Genomic DNA, 25682 nt, shown 5'->3' with positions numbered 1-25682 from the left:
TAATGTAAGAGACATGGATCTACATGGATCTACATGGATCTGAAAAGTGTTTTATAACATGATTTTAATAATTCCTTCAAATAACGTACTTTTGCTAGTAAGACAATGCGTCTCAGTCTGCACGAACCGGCTTTACCGCTGACAAGTATGTTGAATAACAGTAGTGTTGAAAATAGCACAATGTTCTCCCATGCCGTGGCCACGCTTTCGCGGTGCATTGTGGGTGTAGTTCTTGATGTAAACAGGCAAGTTGTTTTCCTCCATTTTGGTGTTGGAAAACACGAGTCATTCACAATGTCTGCGTATACTCAACCGTCGGATAACGACGCATATGCCTTATTGGCCCTCAAGTCAGCCCCGGCAAGTCCATCCAAAATTTCATGGACCCCAGAATCGAAGGGAACCGCCATCGCGCGGTTAGAAGGCAGGGACTTCGAATACATGATGCGGGGAAATCGCATCACCATTGGTCGCAATAGCAGTAAAGGCGAAGTGGATGTCAATATGGGACATTCGAGCTTCATATCCAGGGTGCATCTTGAAATATTCTATGATCAGCCTAATTTCTACATGAAATGCAACGGGAAAAACGGCGTGTTTATAGATGGCATTTTCCAGCGGAAAGGAGCACCCCCGTTGCAACTTCCTCGATCGTAAGTTGTTTTGTTTTGCAAGTGCCCGCCTCAACTGCCGGCATGTCTATGCCGCGAGCGATATCTGACGTGTTATCGTCACTTGATTCGTCATTCTTATGGTAGCTTAAATGTCAGGTCAATTATCTTCCCCAATGTCTTAACGAAATCTTGTACGTTTATTTCGTTTTAGGCGTTTTTCTTCGCGGTGTTGATAACCTTGTTACCATGTGCTCGATTCATCATGGCGGCTATGTAAACAAAAATAGAAGATACCGGTGTCTGGTCTTACATTGATTTTAATGACTGGAGTCTCGCATCATTACACCAGACAACTGTATGTTTGTTGGTTCTTTTATTAAGGTTATGGCTAATGGCAGATGGCAATGATATGGTAATCAGATGCATAATAGATGGTCAGAAGGATGTATGTGTTTTGACAGTTGGAAACTGGTCCTCATGAGGTCACCTTAGCTTGCGTATTTGTATTCCCGGCTTTATTTAAGGGTTAACGTATTTCTAAGTGTCCACGGAACTAAATTATTTTGTTTGTTTTATTGATTTGTCACGAAACTTCACATTGCTGTGGCAATACATATTTTAGATGATGTAAGACTGGAAGGCTCTGGAATATCTAAATATCCTGAGAACAAACAGTTATTTTGTAGCTGGAGTAATTTTTTTATAAATGATTTATAATCATAATGTTTCATCAACAATGTATTAATATTGTTGAGTGGATGGCCCACATCAACATGATCTGTTTGTATCCAGCAAAGCAGTGTAGACAATTGTGAGTAATAGTGAGTAATACATCAAATCAACCTAATTACACATTAATAGTGTACATGACATCATTGTGTTATCAGTTTCAACCCATTTGTTGGATCATGATTGTCCAGTTCTTATTTTTATGTTTGAATCATAGTTGATGTGTGATCATTTTTTACATCAGTTGATGAATAAACATTAACCATGTAAGCAATAAATTTGTAAATAATATGTAAGCTGTGTATGATATGCTTGAAAAAATCTCATTGACTTCTGTAGAACCAAATCTGCATTTTTCAGAAAAACTGTTATTCCTGCATTTTTTATGTGTGATGAAATTATTTCCAGTGTAAATCTACCATTTTAGAAAAAATAGCACTTCTTATCTTTATTGACATTATAAATATGGTAAATTATTACTAAATACTCTAGTTGTCAGGATAATGTGTGATTGTGTCTGTTTGACACTGAAGATAAAACAGTCTGTGACTTGACTGACCATCATGATGATCTCACACACTAATCATGCTAATCTAAAAGAATTTGTTTTGTGACAGCTCATATAATAAATTGAACCTTCTCTGTGAAATATCTTTTTTGCCAACTCAAAATTATCTAGTTTTGACATCTAGTCTTATTTTCATTTGTGAATTGATGCACAATTTATCTAGTGTTTGCCTGGGTCCCGTTTCACAAAGCGATCGTAACGCTAAGGTGGCTTTAACATAGACTTACAACAGTCGTAGCACCACTAGCGATTTGTGAAACGGGCCCCTGTACTATAAATAATTTAATATTAAGCTGATATTTTGATGTTTTCATAATGTAGATGTGTGCGATGTGAAATAAGAATGATGAAAGCTGAATCCAGTAATATGGAGACATAAGGAAAGATTGCATCCGAATATTTGGTCATTTTATCAGTGCAACTTATTTGTTTATTGATAGCATTTTTCATGTTGTAAAAGGACGACCTTGTGATTTCCGTCTGACCTCGGCTGATAACAGACCAACTGTATAAAGCTGTGTGAGATTCTGTCATCGCCTGTTATGTTTATTGTCATGTTTCAACAAGCTGACTCTGGGCAAAGGTGATTCTTCCAAGGATTGTAACCACAAAAATGGGTTCATTTAGTTCTATAGGACTGCAACTTAAGATGTTTGTTACAGATGTTTTGGATTTTGTCTGCAAATTAGTTTTGAAAATAAATTCTATTTTTTAAGAGTTGTCATGGATGATATTCAAATGGGAATATGTTTTTGGGCAGGTCACGTTTCAGAGCTACATTAGTTTTGATTGGTTACCTTTTTACCATGTTAACCTAGGCAGATTACATATATTCATATAACCAATTTGCACTTAACATGCATACGGTTCAAGCATGTAAATGTATAAGAGCCATGTATTGTATTGTAACATCATATAAATTATAATAATGTATATGTCAGGGTAGAGATTGCGATCTGGTAGGATCAGAGATTCTACTGGTAGAGATTGCAATCAGAGTCTCTACTGGTACAGTCGGAGATTCTACCAGTACAATTTCCAATTCAAATGGTAGAAACTCTGATTGATCTGTGGGCAAACAACAAAGACACTTTCCTTGATGAACAAAAATATGCATTTTATTCAGATATAGCACTAGACTGTTTCCATTGAAACTGTGTTTATTTCAGTAAAGGGGCCACCAGCCCATTATACAGGTACATAGAATATGATGTATAAGAGTTGAGATAAAATAAGATAAATTACCACATTGCATCAATTCAGTTGAGAAATTGTGGATGTTTCTTAAAAGCTAGAAATACATATTTAGCTAGATTATTAAGTAGAGAAGCATTATAAGATGACAACAATTGTACACATTTATGGAGAGATGGAGAAGAGTAATAATACAGTCATCCCTCACCATAACGCAGGTCTTGGGGTCCATGGATGACACACACACGCTATTAGACACCCGCATTATAGTAACGATTACATAACTCGGAACAAAAGCCAAGTTAAATCATATTTTCCATGGACATAACAAAACTGCTATTTTGTGTATTGTGCCCAGTCAAAACTATATCGTATTGTTGGAGGTGAAAAAAGACCCCAAACTTCGTAAATGAAAATAGATGTATGTACATGAAACTTGCAATCAAACATCACAAGACATGATAATTCAATTGTTGTTCCTGTCATGCTACCTGTTATTCAACTAAGCCGGAAATAGCAATCAGCTGGGCACAGATCGGTGTTGTGGTCTAATGTACCGGTGATTCAGTTAAAAACGATCCGAAAATATAACATCAAAGAATTTCTATTCAATTATCAGAATAATTTATATGTCAAGCAGTTATTCTAACAGAGATCTTATATATTGCTATCGTATAAGTATAATGCATGTTTTCTACGAACATATTTAACATAATAATTAGCATTGCTAAGCACTTTGGGTTACCTGGCTGGATACATTTTACGTAGGCGACAGTTTGACAAGTCACCGCTGACTTCCTGCGGTACGTGCCACTTTGATTGTAAAAACAAAATGTTCGCAATTAATTGTCAAATATGACTTCAATGAGTCGATAAGGCGGGTCTTAGGGTCAATGGATGACAAGGCTGTGATTGCTGAAAAAAATGTGAAATGTGTGCTATCGCAGTAGGCGTGAAAAACGGACCCTCACGAATGTGGTAATCGGGTGTTGTATGGAATGAGGTAATGCCATTTCACTAACGGTTTCTCCATTGTTATTGTAAACACTTTTAATGAATTAAAATGGGATTGAATTTAATCAATAAAATGTGTTTTCTGACATCATACATTCTCGGATGGCGGTGTTTACCCGCGCAATTACATGTTGTGTTGCATCATAGCAAACGTAAGTACTCGGCTGATGACATGTCTTTATGATGAAGTTATTACGATGATTCGCTGTTCATCTATTGTTATTGAAAAAAACCCTGCATGTTTTAAACATCTGAAAAAACATGGATATGTATGATAAACACTGTTAATTGCAGTCTGCACTGAATTTCACTAGTTTACAACGTGATTAACCAGAGCTCAACATCGGGTTTGTTGATGTGCTATTTTCGATGACGTGTATGTGTGATCACTGGGCAACTTTTTTATGGGAGCCACGGATTACCCCGTGGTTTAACCGAATCCGCGGCATCGCGAAGAGTGTTATTGCGAGGGATGACTGTACTTAGGGAGCAGTGGCTGACGAAGATTATTATAAAAATTACATTCTAAGCAGAAGTGATATTGATAGTGATATACAAAAAGGGCATAATCTTTCGCTCCATGCTAGGCCGATCTTTCGTCCTTCTTCGATTAGGGTGACAACTGACAGCCCTGTCGATCACTCAAATAAATCAATAAAGCCTTTATTTAGTGAGACACAAACTTTACCTGAAAATACGTTTTAAATCAGTTGAAAAACTCTAAACTTAATAATGAAGTGCTAAATATTGAGAGATAATTGTGTCCAACACAAAAATATTGTCAGTAGTTTGATATTACAATTACACCAGCTAGTTACTAGTTTTGGAGTTACATTTATTTACATTACAATAACAATCATAAATGAAAACAAAGTAACAATGTTTTATTTTCATTTTGTTTGTAACAAACATCAAGTTGGACAAACAGTGTGCACTTTCAGTGTAAGATGTCATTCTACAAAATATGAAAATAAATTTTGTTTTTCTAAATATTCACTTAGATTGCAATTTCTACTAGTAGGATCAGATTTGAGCTTCTGCTGGTAGAGATTGCGAATGCGTAGGTTATTCTATATGATCAGAGTCTCTACTGGTAGAGACTCCGATCGCAATCACTACCCTGACATATATTGCGTTCTCATGTGAGTGCTAAATACCAATATGTGATGAAGATAACTGTCTTGTTATCCCCCACCGCGTGTTTAGCGTGAAGCGGGGGATATAGTATTAGGCTCCGGACGGACGTATGTATGTACGAATTGGAATATCTTAAGAACCGTTTACTAGATTCTTTTCATATTTGGTACCTGGGTTCATCACACTATAAGAAAGGCCCAAGTCAGGTTTGGTGACCTTGACCTTCATTTCAAGGTCACAAGGGGACTTTCACGTTTTACCTGCATGTTAAGCTATCTCAAGAACCGTTCACTGGATTTTCTTCATATTCAATACCAAGCTTTATCTCGGGAAGGCGCAGGGCTCAGTCGATTTTGGTGACCTTCACTTAATTTTCAAGGTCATGGCGACACTTTGAAGATTTCAGCATGTAAACCTGCATGTAAAGCTATCTCAAGAACCGTTCTCTGGATTTTCTTCATATTCACCCCCAAGCTTTATCCAGGGAAGGTGCAGGGACCAGTCAATTTTGGTGACCTTCACTTAATTTTCAAGGTCACAGAGACACTTTGAAGATTTCAGCATATTAAACTACATGTTATGCTTGTCAGCGAGATACCTCAAGAACCATTCACTGGAGTTTCTCCATATTTGACACCAAGCTTCATCCAGGGAAGGCGCAGGGCCCAGTCGATTTTGGTGACCTTCACTTAAGTTTCAAGGTCACAGACACTTTGAAGATTTCAGCATGTTAAATTGCTTGTTAAGATAGTCAGCAATATATCGCAAAAAATATTCAGTGGATTTTCTTCATATTTGACACCAAGCTTCATCTAGTGACCTTCACATAATTTGTAGGGTCACGATGACACTATGAAGATTTCAGAATGTTAACCTGAATTGTCAGCAAGATATTTTAAGAACGGTTCACTGGATTTTCTTCATAGACTTTCAAGACCTCCCTTGAATGTTTTTCAATAAGCAAAATATGTGTGTGTTTGAACAACTTAAGAGCAAGATAATGTTTTTGTTGACATTTAACTTCATCTTAAACTTTCATTACTTTATAAGTTTGATTTGATAATTTGCGGCAGGGGATTATGTCACCTTAGTGACAGTGCTTGTTTGTATGCATTTAATTTTGTTTTTTTTAATGTAATATTATCTCACACACTGCATAAGAGCCAGTATTTCAACTAACCAAAAAAAAGTAACATTGTTTGAGCTGGAAAACGTGTGTTTAGTTGCATTAAACTAATTCATACTTAGAAGATAACGCTTTCAATTTTTAATTTACATTTAGCGGCCTTAAATATATGATAAAGGACCACAAAATTGAAAACAGAGCAGCTTTATCTCCATTCTAGCATGACTGATGAGCATTTTAAAACCAAACTGTTTGGCGCGCAAGAACACAAGGCGTAAAGGGGCCTTTTTCCTGGAAATCGCATGGAATCGTCCCGTTGAGGGACAGGTTGTGTAATGAACAAAATAAGACATTTTCAACAACTTATTCCTTTATTTCAGGAACCATACGTTTGTATTTGTAACAAGTAGCATACATAAATAAAAAATACAGTTTATACTGTGAGCAAGTACAATTATTTGATTTTTCTCAAGCGAATTATTAAAATCCCCCTACTGTATGACAATCGACTCGCCCCAATTCAAGCCGTGAACTCGCTAAGTTTAGTCGTCGCTAATTTTATTCACGGAAATAATTATTGATGACCACCCTACTATTCCCAATTTGGAAAAGACCTGACATGCCACATTTTATGTGGGATACGTGGACAGTGGAAGGACTGGGCATTACGGCCAGGACGGAAGCGGTCAGGTTTAAGACGTGTGGGCCGACGTGTGTTGTCGACGTCATGACCGCTAGATCTAGACCCGGTTTGAATACTGTCGCTTTTGTGCTGCTGACGAATTTTCCAGCTTCATAGTTTGTTCACTTGGATTACTGACAAGAAATTCTTTTTTAAACCAATCGCTTTTTACTTCAAAAACATCAAAGATGCTGCCGACATGTTTGTTTACAAACAAAAGGGTCAATGAGTTCATTGTATTCATAAGCTGTGAATTGGTCACTTTAATTGGTGGTCTTAAGTTGCCATTTAAGTATGGTTTTGATGAGCTCTCAGCCAATCAGAATCGAGTATCACACAATTTCGTGCTAGAATGATATTTTGAGTTTGGTGGACCACTGATTACAGGGCAGCATGATGGACATGTGGCTGTTTTTGCAATTTTTTACATCTTGTACATGTTTATATGTAAAATGTCAACCTAACGGATATCACTTACTTCAGTTTTAAAAATAACATGTATACAAAATCTAAACAATCTGAAATATGAACACCTCTTACATCCAGTTTACTTACAGTACAGATTGTCAATCTGTTGTATAGGGCTAAACAATGAGAATAAATTATTGACAAACACATGTCACAAATATATAGTAACAAGTACAAATAGTTTTCATGAATACTTTATGGGTAATATCTAGGAATTAAAATAACAAATATGACATGTTATTGGTTACCTTAACATTTAAATGACATTTTCTAAAAGCACATAAAAAGCCATGCATCACAAACAATGTCGCCTATAGCCTAATAACACAAGTTACACTACTGCTTCAACCTTGTCTTGGAAATATTCCATTTTGCGTATCTCACTTAGATTAACAACAAACTAGTTCCAAGTAAAAATACCCTCTTAAACATATTCGTAAATATTTCATTCTGGTTAATTGAATTCATGAATCGATACGATTTGATTCACCAAATACTCACATCAATCGTAACATGACTTCTCATATACGCACAAGCCATTCAAGTATTTCAAAACAATTTTACATTTACATGTATTGCTATATGGAAAACAGAAAATGACAAACCAAAGAATCGTTCAGTTCACTCATTGGGCTAAAAATGAAGGCTGAATATTGTAGGTTTCCAAGGGCTTCTGAACCATAAGGAGATCTGCATGTCATGACGGTTTATGTCCTTATGGTGATATCAGGATGGTTTGACCATAAAAATAGACTTTGTATGAAAGATTTATACTCCTAACACGTAGGGGATCATGAAGCATTAATGGTTTTACTTCAAAAGTTTTTCAAGAAACATGTGCATTGGCAACAAACTACCTCTGCAAAAATGTTTTCTTTCCTTAAGTGTCAACACCAAAAGAGCTGTTCATCATACAGTAGTGTTTGCTTCAATTCATCCATTTTACGCAGTAGCAATGCAGCAACTGCAATTCACCAAGTCTATGGACTATTGTTATACTGAAAGTGAAAACTGGCAGAAATTGAGTGAATGAATGTTTGATAAATCCTGGTGGCATTATGCTCTTGTGATCCAAAAGCATCAACTTTGAAATTTCCCTTCTTACCTTTGCAGTCCATTGCCATTTCCTTTCAGTTTGAATATGTTCATTCGCCATTACAGCTATTACTAGCAACTAATGTTTGCTTACAATTTTGGAAATGTTAAGTTATTTTGGAGTATCACATCCTTTTTTTAAGAGTATGTGATTCTAGAGCATTATGATGATGTTAGAATGAAGACAGCTGAAAGACTCTTTCTCTTTTATTAAAAAAGATGAAGTTTGTCACAGTACACATTATGCCTGTGTAACTGATAAGATGCCCAACGTCAAGGCGTGATGGCATAGCTGATCATAAATTGTTAATTTTACTTATGTGTAAGCCTACAATTTACACCTTATATTTTACAGCAGCTAAATTTTACCCAGAAAAGCTGTAGCCTAGTAGGACATTATCACAGACACCTTTGGATTTTAAGCACATGATAAAGGTTAAGACATAGAATGCATCGAGTGAGGGTTGGAATTAGCTAACTCTTGACGAAGAAAGTATGTTGTTGTAGAGTAGGTTATTGCAAATATTGCAACATGAATGCATTTGTTACTGGGTCAGAATCAGAGTCTTGTTTGCCAGATGATCATGATTGATAATGACATGTTTTTCATTATGAAGTGATCATAACCACGTGTTGCAGTAATGTTGAAATGGAAATGTACTTGTTTCAGGTAAAGGTAACTTTAGTATTACTTTTAAAGAAATGTCTAGTTTGATGAGCAGAATAATACTTGCCAAGATTTCATCATGTCTTTTTTATTGAAATTTTGAAGTGGAATAAGTGCTGCAGCCAGTACATGCCTTGTGCAGTCAGTTTTTAAGTGTAGCCTGCACTAGGACATAGTAGGTGTATTTGAGAAAAGAAACAGAAATGTACCCGGATGTGTGAAAGTAGTGTTAAATTTTCTTAAGCCAAATGTGCTGAACCTCAGCATGAACATTGGCCACATGGGGGGGGATTTATTGATTTAAAGGCTGTACAGTGTTTTATTTCAACACTTGTATGTGAGATTGTCACCACATCCAATAACTGACATGTCTTCCTATTATGTTCAAAAGCTAAGAAGTTGATTTGTAATTTCAACTGGAGATGAAGTGATTACTGTTGATGTACCATGTAATGATTTCAATATATTTCTAATGTTTTGTGTTTTCAGGTGCATACTTCGCTTCCCAAGTACCAATATCAAAATAGTATTCCATTCTCTGGTAGAAGAAACCCCTCCACCCCCTGCACAAAGCCCAGGGAATGCCTCCCCAAAGAAGAAGGCAGCATTAGCTCCCCTGAAGATAGACATACCTAAAGTGGAGCCAGTTGCCAGCAGCCCATGTCCTTCTCCCACAGGCACGATAAGGTAAACAACATGTATTGAGTTGATATTGTTGTTTAGTGCTGCAATATGGCAGCTATATGACAGCAGTCTGTAAATAAGCAAGTCGCTACCAGACAGTCAAGTGAATAACATAATGAACATTGATCTACACAATGGGATACAATGATGTGTCAACCAAGACAACGAGTCTGGCCACCCAATCCTGCTCTTCCTACAAGAAGCATGGGTTACTGAAGATCAGTTCTAACCTGGATTTTCCCAGGTTATTTAGATGTGCTGTTTGTGTTGTATACCCTGTCTGATTGTATGTGTATAATCAAACTCATACCATATAATAATTATCAGATGGTGTACTTTGTAACCTGTGGAATAACGCCCAAATATAAAATGTGACTTTTAATGTTGCAAAGTAAATTAACAAAAGAAAAGAATCCCCAGAGTCAAAGATGTTTTCTTTTTGTTTACCCACTTAAGTGTTTTCGTCTAAATGTATATTTTCAGTGCTTAACCAAGTTAACTTTATGGCATGAAGCTTTGAAAGTAATTTGGCAGGACATTTTGATTAAGTAATATGTTCACACTTGTAGGAGCACTAGAGGCAAACATGAATTGAGTGGTCATGCTGATGTATGGGTCATTACAACCACTGGCTTTTAAATGGTGGGGTAGTGGTTAAAGTGTTTCTTCATCGATTCCCCAAGGGCACTATCTGTGAAGCCATTCGTTGCTAAAAGTGACGTAAAACCTCACTCACTCTTACATGGTGTGCACAGGCTTGAAAAGGCCTTGAATTATGGATCTTGATTTGAAAAAGTCAGCATGTGCCTTGAAATAACATTGATATAAAGACCATGACTTAAACAAACCTTAAATTACACCCTAACAACACTATCAAATTTTATCACTATTATTACTATGACTTTTTTATCGGGTATAAATCTGTTTGAATTACTACTTTATGTATACATGTGGGTCTATATTTTTACTCACTTTTATGGTTTCAGTGCCGCCAACTCCTGTCCTACCAGTCCTCGAGGTGGAGCTAGTCATCGTAGTTTTGTTCCTGATTTAAATGCTGTGTTTGCTGCAGCTGATCCTAAGGATGACAAAGACGCTCAAGTAGTTTCTGCCTGTGGGGATGGACCTAAGGATGAGTCCAAGCCGCCGTATTCATATGCCCAGCTAATAGTGCAAGCCATTACATCAGCAGTTGATAAGCAACTGACTCTTAGTGGAATTTATGCTTTTATTACCAAAAATTATCCATATTATAGAACAGCTGACAAAGGCTGGCAGGTGAGACTCTATTCAGCTTGTTTGGGTTGATGAGGTTAGCTTTAAGAGTTAAATGTTTTTATTAAGTTGTGCACAATAATTGTTAGCCTTTTATTAACTTTGAAATAAAGCTCAACTTGGATTGATTGTTCAGGGTTGCCGAGGTTGAGGAATAGCATGTTCGGCACATATGCTATGGTGCTATTGTTCTCACAGTATTAATATTTACGAATTGATTAATTCATTGGTCTGTGCACAAAGTTAATGGTCTTGGTTGGGGATTGTGTAATATCAAAATGTTTTCACTCCAGTAATCTGGATGGCCAATTAATAGTAAGTATTTCTTTATTTCAGAACTCAATCCGTCATAATCTTTCATTGAACCGCTACTTTGTGAAAGTTCCAAGATCGCAAGAAGAACCTGGTAAAGGATCATTTTGGAGGATTGACCCAGCATCTGAAGCTAAATTAACAGCACAAGCATTTAGGAGACGGAGACAGAGGCACGTGCCTTGCTTCCGAACACCGTTTGGAGGACTCTCAACACGGTTAGTGACATGAAACGCCCTTTACTCATTTAGTGTTCAGTGTTCACACAATATTCCTTTGGGTGTCAAAGTCATGGAGATCTTCGAATTCTGTGGGTTTTCTTATGTGACCTGTTACTGAGTAGAGTAGTATTTCAAGCGCTGACAAGTAATTACTGACCTGTCCAATACATGGTTGGGGTATCCAAGTAATTAAAAACTATACCGATACTTATCTTGGAGAAATCCTAATTTGATCCAACACACAGCTGCTTGATTTCTTGTATTGTTGGGACAGTGCAAAACACCATAAAACTGTACATGCTCATTCCAATACACTGAAATGGATGTCCAGGTCCCAGTGAGAAGATTCAGGTCCAAAAGGTACTACTCTGAGTGGTATGTTCAGGTCCAAACAGTACTGGTCAAAGGTAGATCTTCCAGTCCTGACAGTACTGGTCCCAGTGAGATCATCTGTCCCAGACAGCATTGGTCCCAGTGAGAGCTTCAGGTCCAAACAGTACTGGTCTCAGTATAATCTTCAGGTCCAAACAGAATTGGTCCAAGGTAGATCTTGCAGTCCAGATAGTTCTGGTCCCAGTGAGATCGTCTGTTCCAGTCAGTACTGGTCCCAGGTAGATCTTCCAGTCCAGATAGTTCTGGTCCCAGTGAGATCGTCTGTTCCAGGCACTACTGGTCCCAGGTAGATCTTCAAGTCAATATAGTACTGGTCCCAGTGAGATCGTCTGTTCCAGGCACTACTGGTCCCAGGTAGATCTTCAAGTTAATATAGTACTGGTCCCAGGTAGATCTTCCAGTCCAGATAGTTCTGGTCCCAGTGAGATCGTCTGTTCCAGGCACTACTGGTCCCAGGTAGATCTTCAAGTCAATATAGTACTGGTCCCAAGTAGATCTTCCAGTCCAGACAGTACTGGTCCCAGTGGGATCTTCAGGCCCAAACAGTATTGGTCCCAGGTAGATCTTCAAGTCAATATAGTACTGGTCCCAGGTAGATCTTCCAGTCCAGACAGTACTGGTCCCAGTGGGATCTTCAGGCCCAAACAGTATTGGTCCCAGGGAGATCTTCCAGTCCATATAGTACTGGTCCCAGGTAGATCATCTGTTCCAGACAGTATTGGTGCCAGGAGAGCTTCAGGTCCTAACACTTGTGGTCTCAGTGGGATGTTCAGGTCCAAACAGTACTGATCCCAGTGAGATATTCCAGTCCAGACAGTATTGGTCCCAGTGAGATCTTCTGTTTCAGACAGTATTGGTCCAAGTGAGATCTTCCAGTCCAGATAGTACTGGTCCCAGTGGGATCTTCAGGTCCAAACAGTATTGGCCCCAGGGAGATTTTCCAGTCTAGATAGTATTGGTCCCAGTGAGACCTTCTATTTCAGACAGTTGGTCCCAGGGAGATCTTCCAGTCCAGTTAGTACTGGTCTCAGGGAGATCATCTGTTCCAGACAGTATTGGTGCTAGTGAGAGCTTCAGGTCTTAACAGTACTGGTCTCAGTGGGATCTTCAGGTCCAAACAGTACTGGTCCCATGTAGACAGTATTGGTCCCAGTGAGATCTTCTGTTCCAGACAGTACTTTTCCCAAGGAGATCTTACAGTCAAAACAGTATTGGTCCCAGTGAGATCTTCTGTTCCAGACAGTATTGGTCCCAGTGAGATCTTCTGGTTCAGTAAATTTGCGTAGTAATAACCGTCTTAGATATATGTACTGATTTGTGTCCAAAACAGAAACCATCTTTAAACATTATGATGGCATGCTGTGGTTGTAGTTGTTGAATCTCAGCCATAATTTCCCTTGCCATTCTGAACAAGCATTTACACAAGTACACCTGAAGCAGCTATAGGGCATTGTTATACAAACAAATAACCAATTATCATTGTTATAGAAAACTTGGGATTTGGGATTAACAGGTTCAGAATTATAGGGTTATCAATGATGTCTTATCAATGGAATATTCCAGAGAACAAGCATGTCAGCTTTGTTGATTTTTGGTTAAAGTCTGTCACAATGTGGCTCTCAACGTGGATTTTTACTTGTCTTAGCACAGTTTTGTACCCTATTCTATCAGACTAGCCTGAAATTCAGAGACTGTTTTGATAGTAGATAGTGCCCTGTTTGAATGCCGCATCAAGATAGGAACTGAATATCATGCTGGTTACAAGGGGTACCTGAAGATGATGAGTCTTTGCGTAAGACATGCTTACCTGTTTTCATCTCTGAAGGTGTAAATTGTTCTTCATGCTGTGAACCATTGATCTACCCTACCTCGTCAGGCCTTGATTATTTACAGACATGTATGATGTAGCCTGACTAACTTACACACAGACTTGTTCTCACTTCCAGGTCAGCGCCAGCTTCCCCAAGCCACATGTCAGGTGCATTCACACCCGACTCCATGTCTCGGGAAGGTAGTCCAATACCTGAGGCAGCATCAGAAACTGAAGTGGCTCAGTCAAGTCATCTCCAACCACCTCATCAGCTGCAGCAGCCAAATCTTCAGTCCATCGCTGCTGAACTTAGATTTACTCAATCAGCACCAGGCTCTCCAGCAGGTGTGTGCAGTAATAAGGTCCTTTAGATTCAAGTAATAACACCACTCACCCCAATCAAACGTAATGTTGATATTTCATGAAAAGTTTGTTTGTCAAGCTAATGCTATTTCATAGAGATGGATACTGCTGGTGCTGCTTTTGCTTTTGTATGTTTATCTGACCTTGCTTTCACTCAACTCTCCCAGAGTGGAGATATAAAGATATATGCCATTAGAGATGTTCATTGTGAACATCTTGAGATATTAATTCTGTTATATATTTTGGGGTTTTCTATAAAGATTGAATTGATGCAAGTAGATAAAATAGTTTATTAAACTTGCTATATTTGTATATTTTCTCTTCTGAGAATCTAGACTGTAGTCACTGCTGAAAACAACAAACCTTTATGAACCATAACATATCTTGTGGCTCGACTTAGTGATGATAAAACAAGACATTATATACCAGTAGTTTATGAGTTTACATTGGATTATTTGACCTGAGATTGTACCCTAAAAATATCATTATGACTCCTTAATGTGAAAAACTCCTAGGAATCCTGGGTACAAGAGGTACATGCACAAACATTGTTTAGTAAATTTGAATCACTATAAGAACATGCAGTTCATTTTGTTGGATGCACAACCCCATACTGTTTTATCACAAAATATTTAGTGCTCCTAATCTCAATGAATCTTTGCACCCTACAACATTGCCTTTGTTTGCATTTACCCTGTATTCAAGACCCATGCTTAAGAGTGTATATGCATATTTCAGGGTCACGGGTGCTGTCACCAGTGACAGTGACAGCCAGCAATGGCACAGCCATTCACCAGCTGCCTCCCATCATCACCAAACCTCAGATCATTGTCTCCAACCCTGGACAGGTTATCCTTAATGGCCCAGCCATCGCAGGCACCACCTTAACAAATGGGACACACTTAGAAATTAAGAAAGAAAATGCTGACTTTTCTCAGGGTAAGGAAGCCATAGTACTTGGACTATGTTCATAAATGTAGGAACAGCATTGTTAGAGAGTGTTGAGATATGTTATCTGAGCTTTTGATGTTATAACATGGAACTCACGAGAGAAGACTATTGGTCCATCTTACACTTACACACAAATCTATCAGTGAAGTTTATTCATATACGCAATTTAAGCTGTCAGGATCTTCTAAATATTATTAAGTAACAAATATGTGTGAAACGTCAAGACTGATTTAGAGGAAATTCCACATTCATGGCATATTTTAGTATAGCAGTATTGGTCTAGTTAGAGTTGTTGGTTGGTTTGTCTGTTGTTTAACACAGCACTCAGCAATATCCCAGCTATATGGCCGCAGTCTGTAAATATTCAAGTCTGGACCAGACAGTCCAGTGATCAACAGCATGAGCATGGATCAATGCAATTGGAATACAATGATACCACCCGATCCTGTTAGTCACCTCTTACGACAGGCATGGGATGCTGACGGCCCATTCTAACCCTGATTTCGGGTTCTAGTTAGAGATTTCGGATAGTAATATATTCACTTAAATACCTCTTATTTTCCAGGTGCATCAAAGGCAGCATCACTGGTGACGCCCCAGTATGCTGCTGCTCTGAAACCTGTGAAGGTAATGGCTGGCCAGGTGGTCACAACTGGTCAGTCTGGGGTGGCCATGGCAGCAGTGTCTCAGGCTACATCAGCTGCCACATTGATGTCAACTCAGCCACTCACCCTGATATCACAGCCAGCAGTGCAGCTGGTCCAACCAGTTACAATGCAGGCTATGCAGGCACAGGGCAACTACACAGCGGGAGCACTGGCCACTGAGGTCAAACCTGGACAATATGTGGTAGGTAACACTGACTGCTAGGGCAAGCACTGGCCACCGAGGTCAAACCTTGACAATATGTGGTAAGTAACACTGACGGCTAGGGCAAGCACTGGCCACCAAGGTCAAACCTTGACAATATGTGGTAGGTAACACTGACTGCTAGGGCAAGCACTGGCCACCAAGGTCAAACCTTGACAATATGTGGTAGGTAACACTGACTGCTAGGGCAAGCACTGGCCACCAAGGTCAGACCTTGACAATATGTGGTAGGTAACACTGACTGCTAGGGCAAGCACTGGCCACCAAGGTCAGACCTTGACAATATGTGGTAGGTAACACTGACTGCTAGGACAAGCACTGGCCACCAAGGTCAAACCTTGACAATATGTGGTAGGTAACACTGGCCGCTAGGGCAAGCACTGGCCACCAAGGTCAAACCTTGACAATATGTGGTAGGTAACACTGACTGCTAGGGCAAGCACTGGCCACCAAGGTCAAACCTTGACAATATGTGGTAGGTAACACTGACTGCTAGGGCAAGCACTGGCCACCAAGGTCAAACCTTGGCAATATGTGGTAAGTAACACTGACGGCTAGGGCAAGCACTGGCCACCAAGGTCAGACCTTGACAATATGTGGTAGGTAACACTGACTGCTAGGGCAAGCACTGCCCACCAAGGTCAAACCTTGACAATATGTGGTAAGTAACACTGACTGCTAGGGCAAGCACTGGCCACCAAGGTCAAACCTTGACAATATGTGATAGGTAACACTGACTGCTAGGGCAAGCACTGGCCACCAAGGTCAAACCTTGACAATATGTGGTAGGTAACACTGACTGCTAGGGCAAGCACTGGCCACCAAGGTCAAACCTTGACAATATGTGGTAGGTAACACTGGCGGCTAGGGCAAGCACTGGCCACCAAGGTCAGTCCTTGACAATATGTGGTAGGTAACACTGACTGCTAGGGCAAGCACTGGCCACCAAGGTCAGACCTTGACAATATGTGGTAGGTAACACTGACTGCTAGGGCAAACACTGGCCACCAAGGTCAAACCTGGAGGATATGTGGTAGTAACACTGGCTGCAAGAACTGGCCACCAAGGTCAAACCTGGACGATATGTGGTAGTAGCACTGGCCACCAAGGTCAAACCTGGAGGATATGTGGTAGTAACACTGCCTGCAAGAACTGGCCACCAAGGTCAAACCTAGACAATATGTGGTAGTAACACTGGCTGCTAGCACTGGCCACCAAGGTCAAACCTAGACAATATGTGGTAGTAACACTGGCTGCTAGCACTGGCCACCAAGGTCAAACCTGGACGATATGTGGTAGTAACACTGGCTGCTAGCACTGGCCACCAAGGTCAAACCTGGAGGATATGTGGTAGTAACACTGGCTGCAAGAACTGGCCACCAAGGTCAAACCTAGACAATATGTGGTAGTAACACTGGCTGCTAGCACTGGCCACCAAGGTCAAACCTGGACGATATGTGGTAGTAACACTGGCTGCTAGCACTGGCCACCAAGGTCAAACCTGGAGGATATGTGGTAGGTAACACTGGCTGCAAGCACTGGCCACCAAGGTCAAACCTGGAGGATATGTGGTAGTAACACTGGCTGCTAGCACTGGCCACCAAGGTCAAACCTAGACGATATGTGGTAGTAACACTGGCTGCTAGCACTGGCCACCACACCTAGGCGATATGTGGTAGTAACACTGGCTGCTAGCACTGGCCACCAAGGTCAAACCTAGACGATATGTGGTAGTAACACTGGCTGCAAGCACTGGCCACCAAGGTCAAACCTAGACGATATGTGGTAGTAACACTGGCTGCTAGCACTGGCCACCAAGGTCAAACCTGGAGGATATGTGGTAGGTAACACTGGCTGCAAGCACTGGCCACCAAGGTCAAACCTGGATGATATGGGGCAGGTTACTCAGGCTGCTAGGGCAAAAACTTGACATTCATTCACGTCATTTTTATTGTTTGTTACTCTGTGAAGCTGTTTAATGTTAAGATGTTGGGCTTTCTTTTCTTCCAGGTGACCAGTGTTGCCCAAGGAGCACGAGCCATGAAGAGAGAAACGGATTCAGCTGATGGAAAATCTGAAGATACTGAAATTAAACGCGTTAAGATTGAGACCAGTGAAGCAAGCTAATAGAATAATCACAGATGGTGATTCAACTGTTTTACTGCTGGAAGTGGTTTTGAGGGACAGAGGATGAAAGCGATGCCATAGTTGAAGTTGTGCTTTTTGTTGGACTTGTGATAGGGACACTGATTGAACTGTGCAGTCAAGACTAGACAAGTGTCCTTTAAACAAATGTTTAGGTTAGGACAGGTTTTACTGTTGGGTAAGTCCACATCTTAATGAGATATGACTGAAAAGCTATTTTAATATGTTAGGAAGTTTGTAGAAGACAGTGTCACAAGTGATTAATGAGAAGGTAATATGATGACTTAGTAGCATTATCATCCAAACATGAACTACGCCAAGGGCTGACAGTAAAGTTGATTTTAAAATTTGGACAATCATGATAATAAAATACTTGAGCTTATACTAGAAGAAGATCATTTAGGTGCTTGCAGGGCTCAAAACTATCGGTATCAAAATTGCCATGTTTTGCTGCTTGAATAATAGGGTGAACATTGCGGCCCATTTGTTGGACTCCTCTGACAATTGTTAAGATTTTATTTAATTTGTGCTACATTCTATCAATAGCTTTATTTTATCAAGCTTGTTATGGCATGTTTGTATTTCGGCATCAGAGAAATATATATAGCTCTCTGAAGATAAACTGGCAGCATATTATTGCTCATTTGCCAAAAAGAATATTTTTTGCCCTGGTTTAATTTGAAGCTCTATAGTGACGGTTGCCCAGACATAGTCATTAAACTCTCGTTAGTTATGGTATGTGTAGCTTTTGAAGCTGTGATAATGCTTTAATACTAAGTTGAAATGGCATTTATTATTTGTTTCGTCCATTCTTAGGACAGTTGAGATAATAAGGTGTAGTAATAAACAGCTGTTTTGCCATTACCTTCATCACACATCTGCATTGATCATGTATCATGAGAAATATATGAATATATACATATATATACATATATATATATTATATCATACCATTTGTGAACACATAATCAGTGTAATCATCTCTCAACATTAGTCTCAGACGAAAAAGAAATGCTCTCTATTTTCTTGTCAAAGGATCAACGCAGAGATGTTGTCCTAAACTATTCTAAGACAAGACGCTTGGTTGGATTAAGAGTGTAGTTGAGAGTGAGTTGAAGAGAATTCTGCCTTCCGAAGTATTCCATAACTTAAATCTATTAATGTCTTTGTTGCCTGTTGATATTTGTTTTAGTGTCATTTTCTCCTTCGAGAAATGTCACTTTAAATTGTAAATTTTTTATCCTTACACTTTTGGTTGTTGTTTGCGCATGTAGTTTTTGTAAATACGACATATTACATGACAAACTACAGCTGATTGTTTTCTGTGAATTTATGACAAGAAGGTATAGATTGGTTTTGTTGCACACTGATCATTGCCTGGTGTTGAAGGAACGTTATTATATATTGAATTTCAATGATGACGGTACTGACGATAGGCTTTTTTAAAAATGAATTTGAAGACAGAAATTGATCAGTAAATTGACAGGCATGATATTTTGTCAAGTCTGTTAGCAAACAACATCAGGTGCGCTTGTCACAGGTCTGTTAGTGTTAGAACTGTTGTAACTCTTGGAGTGACATAACCTTACAATAGTCTTAGCACCAAGATCACCTTGTGCAGTGTGGATCCAGAAATGAGTAGTGACTGCAAAGATTGTCGTTTTGTCTTGCCAGCGATAACAATGTGTCAAGACGATATTTGATATGGTTACACATTTGTCACTCAGCTCTCATTTCACTTACTTCATACTCATCTTGCAAGTCTTGTACACACATGATCACAGTTCATTGTGGAACTGTGTCAACAGTTAGAATAATTAATTCATTCATGGGCATCACTGATCGTTCACCCAGTTCATGAAACTAGTGGCCCATAAGAGGTGTCAGTTCTCAACTGAAAGTCCTTATTGTTTGGCCTTGTGTCAAATAATATTTGTGAAGTGCTATTATGGTGTTAGAACTATTGTAGTTATATGTAGTGTAGAATTTCATTTGTTTATATTTGCCACTTAATTACCTGTCTGAAAATTCTGGTATCACATGCAGCAATTGTTGTGAACTTGTAGACAAGCAAATTTAACAGCTTCAGTAGTGTTTCCTGCTTTAACCAGAAAGTTCCGTGTAGCTGTTGAACATTGTAAACAGCAAACTGTATGTGCCATTCTGTCGGTAATTCTTTTATTTCATGGTTACTAACAAATTTCTGTTATGTCATCTGCTCTAGTAAGGGTTTGATGTTAGCAATAAGATGGTAAGTTCTTTTCTTTGGGGGATTTTATTTCAATTGTTTTGTTTTTTTAAAGACTAATAATTTTGAAAAATGGTCCTGTGGAAACATTTGTGTTTGTTAGTGCATGGTTATTGTATAGGGCTGTGTATCAGTTGTAACTGAACAAGTGTGAGGTAATCATATTTCCTTGCTGTTTCCAGAGAATTTTAACTTGTCTCTTAGATAATCAGCTTCACTCATTCTTGTTCTCTAAATCAGTAATCTGTTTAGATGGTGAACGAATTAATTTTCTAGAACTATCAACAGATTTTGCTTTGTTTTCTCAGGAAATTGATAATCCTTAAATTGGTTTGTCTCATTTTAAATGGAATTCAGTCTTATTTGATTCAAAATTGATGTAAACATGCCAATTGCCAGCTTTTTTTTTAATAGAAATCCTAACTTGTTCCTGATTTAGTGTTTTATTGTATTTTCATTATATTGTTACCTATATGACATTTATGTGTCTCTGATCAAAATTGTCCACACATGTCCAGTATGGTTTTAGTATGAAATATATGTGTATTTGTGTATACATGATCTACCTGCTTATACAGTGAAACCTTGTTATCTTGACACCTGTTATGTGCAGGTATGTAATTAGATATACATTGTTTGGATTGGCAAACAGTGATTACAAAACTCTTGATTCTCTCTGTTATTACTATGTCCTGGCTTGGGTTAGCATCTAACTTCATTCAAAAATGTGGGTGGTGCCATATTTACCCTATCAGTCCATCAATATGCGTTTTGATTGTCCATTCTGTTTGAACCAAGTTTATGTATATTAAGCCATTTTGGTCAGTGATTGTGTCAATGTTAGGAGACTTGTGTTTTCAGACATTTTCATAAATGTACTAGGCAAAGTATTTTGACTGAGGGTGTCTGGATAATTAAGGTCTCACTGTGTCAAGCATTTCCATTTTGTATTGACAACTGAATAATAAGATTTATGATGGAGAGTTTTCACATGTGCTTTCTACAAGGAAGATACAGTAAAAAAACCAAAACCAAATGCTTAAATATAGATCAAATAATAGTGGAATAATTGTTAAGAATAGACCTGTATTAGGAATTCGTTCAGATCTGCAAAAGGCATTTGTTTATATACCTTGGTAACCCAATATTTTAGGACCATGAAAAATTTAATAGATATTCTGACGTTTGTTCATCAGCAAAACTCCAGATATTATTTTATATTTTGCAGGGTGACCAAATCAAAACAGTTCTTTAACGGAAATATGTTCCTAACTTTGAAAGTTTTATCTAAATTGTATGATGCTCCAAGATTATTTATTTTCAACTGTGAGGAGACTTGGGAAAGGTTCAGTCATTGAGTGAAAGAAGACATCATTTGGTTCAAACCATTGCTAGTGTGTGTAAAGTCTGAAAACTGTTATTGACTGTTGAGTGTGTAACCCCTCGTTGAATACATGGCATAATATTACTGGTCATCTGTCACTCGTTAATGTGTACAATAAAAATTGACTTCCCACGTGCTGAGGGATTTCTTTTTTACTGGAATACATCTATGATGGTGATATTAAGGACACCTGGACCCATTTCCACAACCCGGTCTGAGAGTTAAGACTATGGTACTCTCATACACTACATACATACACTAGTCATAGCAGCACAAAGAACGAATGTGGAGTTGGGCCCTGGCATTTGTATTGTAATAAAAGGTTGACGCTGCAAAACTTGTGTGTTTCATGTTCAGGAGTTATCGTAGTACAGTTGTATAAAAGCATTAAATATTCATCCACAGGACACAACATATCCGTTCTCATACTGTTGAAACTTGTGAAGTATCTCAGTGTTTATTGTCAGTCCAAATGTTGATTTCATGCTTTTAGAATGCTTTTTTTCTATTTTGAAAAAAGATATCCTAGGAAGACGGGGTTTGCCCAGAATTTGGCATAATGGCAGTGATAGGAATGTGTCTGCAACTGCATTGTTTTCAGTTTACATAAATCACTAGTATTTACTCACATACCAGAACTGTTTACATAAATTACAAGCATTTGCACTCATACCACAACTGTTTTAGACACCTTGTTTGTTGGCTGTATATTATCTATGAAAGTGTAACTCTTCCTGTCTCGTTCGGTGTAGTATGGTGGCCTTCCCAGCACAGTTCTTGTGGTGTTACAATTGTTGCAGTTTTGTTGTTGTTGCATTATGACCAAGATGCAATAGATAATTGAATAGATACAACTGTCTTTGATGTTGTCGCTCAGACCCTTGCTTTGACAGCAGGGGAGATAACTCATGCCCCACCTAGGGAAGTTTGTTGATTGTATTTGCTAGTATCAAAGCTCACACAATATTACATAGAACAGCAGGTAGTACAACTGATGACACAAGGAGTTTGATAAACCAATGTTGTGTATCTCATGTTTTACTGGGTATGTTTTTAGGTTAATGTAATCAGGTAATGATTGAATCAAGATATTTCTCTCAAATCCAAATTCAAAGCAGTAAGGAAATGAATGGATGTTCTTTGAGGGATAAGTTATGTCATTTCTACCTTACATGTGATACTTATTTAATTCATTTTGGTAATAAATATGAAATATCATATGTGGGATTGTGTTTTAAAATTGTGGGGAAAAATACAACATTGCCTTTGTATTTCATGAGTTGGAACTGAAATAAGTTTGATAATATGGTCTTTGCTTCAAGAGATAGGTCTGAAGTATGTAAACATGAGCTTGTTGCCACACAGAAACAAGATACTGAGGAACTTTGGCTGCCATTTGGCACATCACAACAGCTATGTCCTGAATTGTGTTCAGTGTGTTGTGTTCACTTCACTTGTACATGTAGAAACTATTTACCCATCTCCCACTCTATACTTTGTAGAACATACAGACGTTCATAAGGACATTACAGACTGAGTAGTGTCACCATTTGATCAATCATGTATTCAACTCTTGACCATGAGAGTAGATTATATGGTAATAATGCATATAATGATATTTAGCTTTCAGTTGAACTAGACATTTTGATGTGATTTAATTTTCACATTACAGTCATATGGGATCGTTTTAGAAATGGAAACTGATACTTATCTGGAATCATGTACACACATTCGTTATCATTTCATTGTCAAATTTTGTACGAGGTCATTATGATTGACCTATTGTTTCATTTATTATTTTCTGTCAGTCTGTGATTTAGAATATTGTATGTGTTAACCAGTACAGCTGCCCACCCCCAGTTTCCAGTGTGTATAATGCAGATAGACTGTACATGATCTTTGTGTTCAAACATCATGTGGGGAGATTTGAAATTGTTCTAAATTTTCTACTACATCTGTGGCTATAATGTGTGTCAGCCAGTCTTTCTGTAACTTGCTTTCATGTACATAGACCCAACGCAGTCTTTGCATGTAGTTTCATAGCACCTCATGCTGATGATATGTTCAATACTGTATGTGTTTTCTGTTGCAAGTATGTGGAAAGTCAACTTAGCCATTTATTCAGAGCTGCCTATTCACAGGTGGCTTGTATAAATAAAAGTGTATTGTTTTAAAGTCCATACATGGGTTGTGTTCTTATTCTGGATAAAAACAATGAATCATCCTAATTGATGGGAGACTGGTCCTGTATATGGGATGGTTGCCATTGACTCAGATGAGAACACAGATATTGCAACAAGGTAGTAATCCGATGAGGAGGAGCAAGAGCCAAGCCTAAACCAGTCTGTCTTAACTTTTAACATGGAATGAAATGACCAGAAACAGGACAGGCTTTGATCAATATTAATCTTGACAAACAAATGGCTTTTGTTCTGATAAAACATTTATATTGTCCTAGAGGATGTCATGACAAGGGATCCTAGGTTATAGGAAGCCTGTGTGAAATCTTCAAGTACATGTAGTCAATACAACTAACTTTAATTGTACGGTATCTTGTTTTAAATGGATACTACAATTCGGCAGTGTGAAAGAACTAGCTTGTTTAAATCCAGAGATTTTAATTCAATGTGGAATGCCTGGCTGTTGACCTTGAGACTTCTATTTGGTGACGTCTCTAGGTTGCCTCTCCTGTGAGGTTGTGGAATACGTTCATTTAAAGGACTCACATTTTAACATAGCTGAAAAGGATATTTAATTTTTCTTGAGCATCAGCAGGTATCCAGGCCATGTTAGCATCCCATGATTCAGATTCCATGGCAATCTATTGCTGCAACCAAAACAGGTGAGGTAAACTGTCTCTGTAATATATGTTTCATTGCATGATTGTTGCTCAGTCCCTGACATGGTTATAACACAACACCTGATTTCATGGTTCAGACATTGTTATTACATGTCACCTGACTTCATGGTTCAGACATTGTTATTATCCACCACCTGACTTCATGGTTCAGACATTATTACACACCACCTGACTTCAAGGTTCAGACATTGTTATTACACGCCACCTGATTTCATGGTTCAAACATTGTTATTACACACTACCAGACTTCATGGTTCAGACATTGTTATTGCACACCACCTGACTTCATTGTTCAGACATTGTTACTATAGACCACCTAACTTCATGGTTCAGGCACTGTTATTACAGACCACCTGACTATGGTTCAGACATTACAGACCACCTTACCTCATGGTTCAGACACAGTCATTAAAGACCACCTAACCTCATAGTTCAGACGGTTTTTACAGACCTGGTTCAGACATTGTTATTACAGACCATCTGACTGAATGGTTCAGACATCATTATTACAACCCACCTGACCTTATGGTTCAGACACAGTTATTACAAACTACCTGACCTCATGGTTCAGACACAGTTATTGAAGACCACCTGACCTCATGGTTCAGACTGTTATTACATGCCACCTGACTTCATGGTTCAGACATCGTTATTACAGACCACCTGACTTCATGGTTCAGACACAGTTATTACAGGCCACCTGACTTCATGGTTCAGACATCCTTATTACAGACCATCTGACCTCATGGTTCATACATCATTATTAAAAACCACCTGACCTCATGGTTGAGATAGTTATTGCAGACCACCTGACCTCATGGTTCAGACACAGTTATTACAGACCACCTGACCTCATGGTTCAGACAGTTATT

General features: G+C 38.5%; 1 protein-coding gene across 1 annotated transcript; it reads left to right on the top strand.

The window, feature by feature from the left end:
* The first annotated feature begins 207 nt into the window (after nucleotides 1-207).
* On the top strand, nucleotides 208-24130 carry LOC124280923 (forkhead box protein K2-like). Its single transcript, XM_046716916.1, has 8 exons — nucleotides 208-653; nucleotides 9784-9981; nucleotides 10965-11256; nucleotides 11590-11783; nucleotides 14126-14334; nucleotides 15091-15291; nucleotides 15869-16152; nucleotides 18184-24130. Exons 1-8 carry the CDS (start codon nucleotides 295-297, stop codon nucleotides 18298-18300), a joined length of 1854 nt encoding a protein of 617 aa, XP_046572872.1. The 5' UTR covers nucleotides 208-294; the 3' UTR covers nucleotides 18301-24130.
* The last annotated feature ends 1552 nt before the right edge of the window (nucleotides 24131-25682 follow it).

Source organism: Haliotis rubra, unplaced genomic scaffold (genome assembly GCF_003918875.1).
Source record: "Haliotis rubra isolate DU_JTF1 unplaced genomic scaffold, ASM391887v1 Scf276, whole genome shotgun sequence".
Lineage (NCBI taxonomy): Eukaryota > Metazoa > Mollusca > Gastropoda > Lepetellida > Haliotidae > Haliotis > Haliotis rubra.
This window is presented reverse-complemented; position numbering and strand designations above follow the sequence as displayed.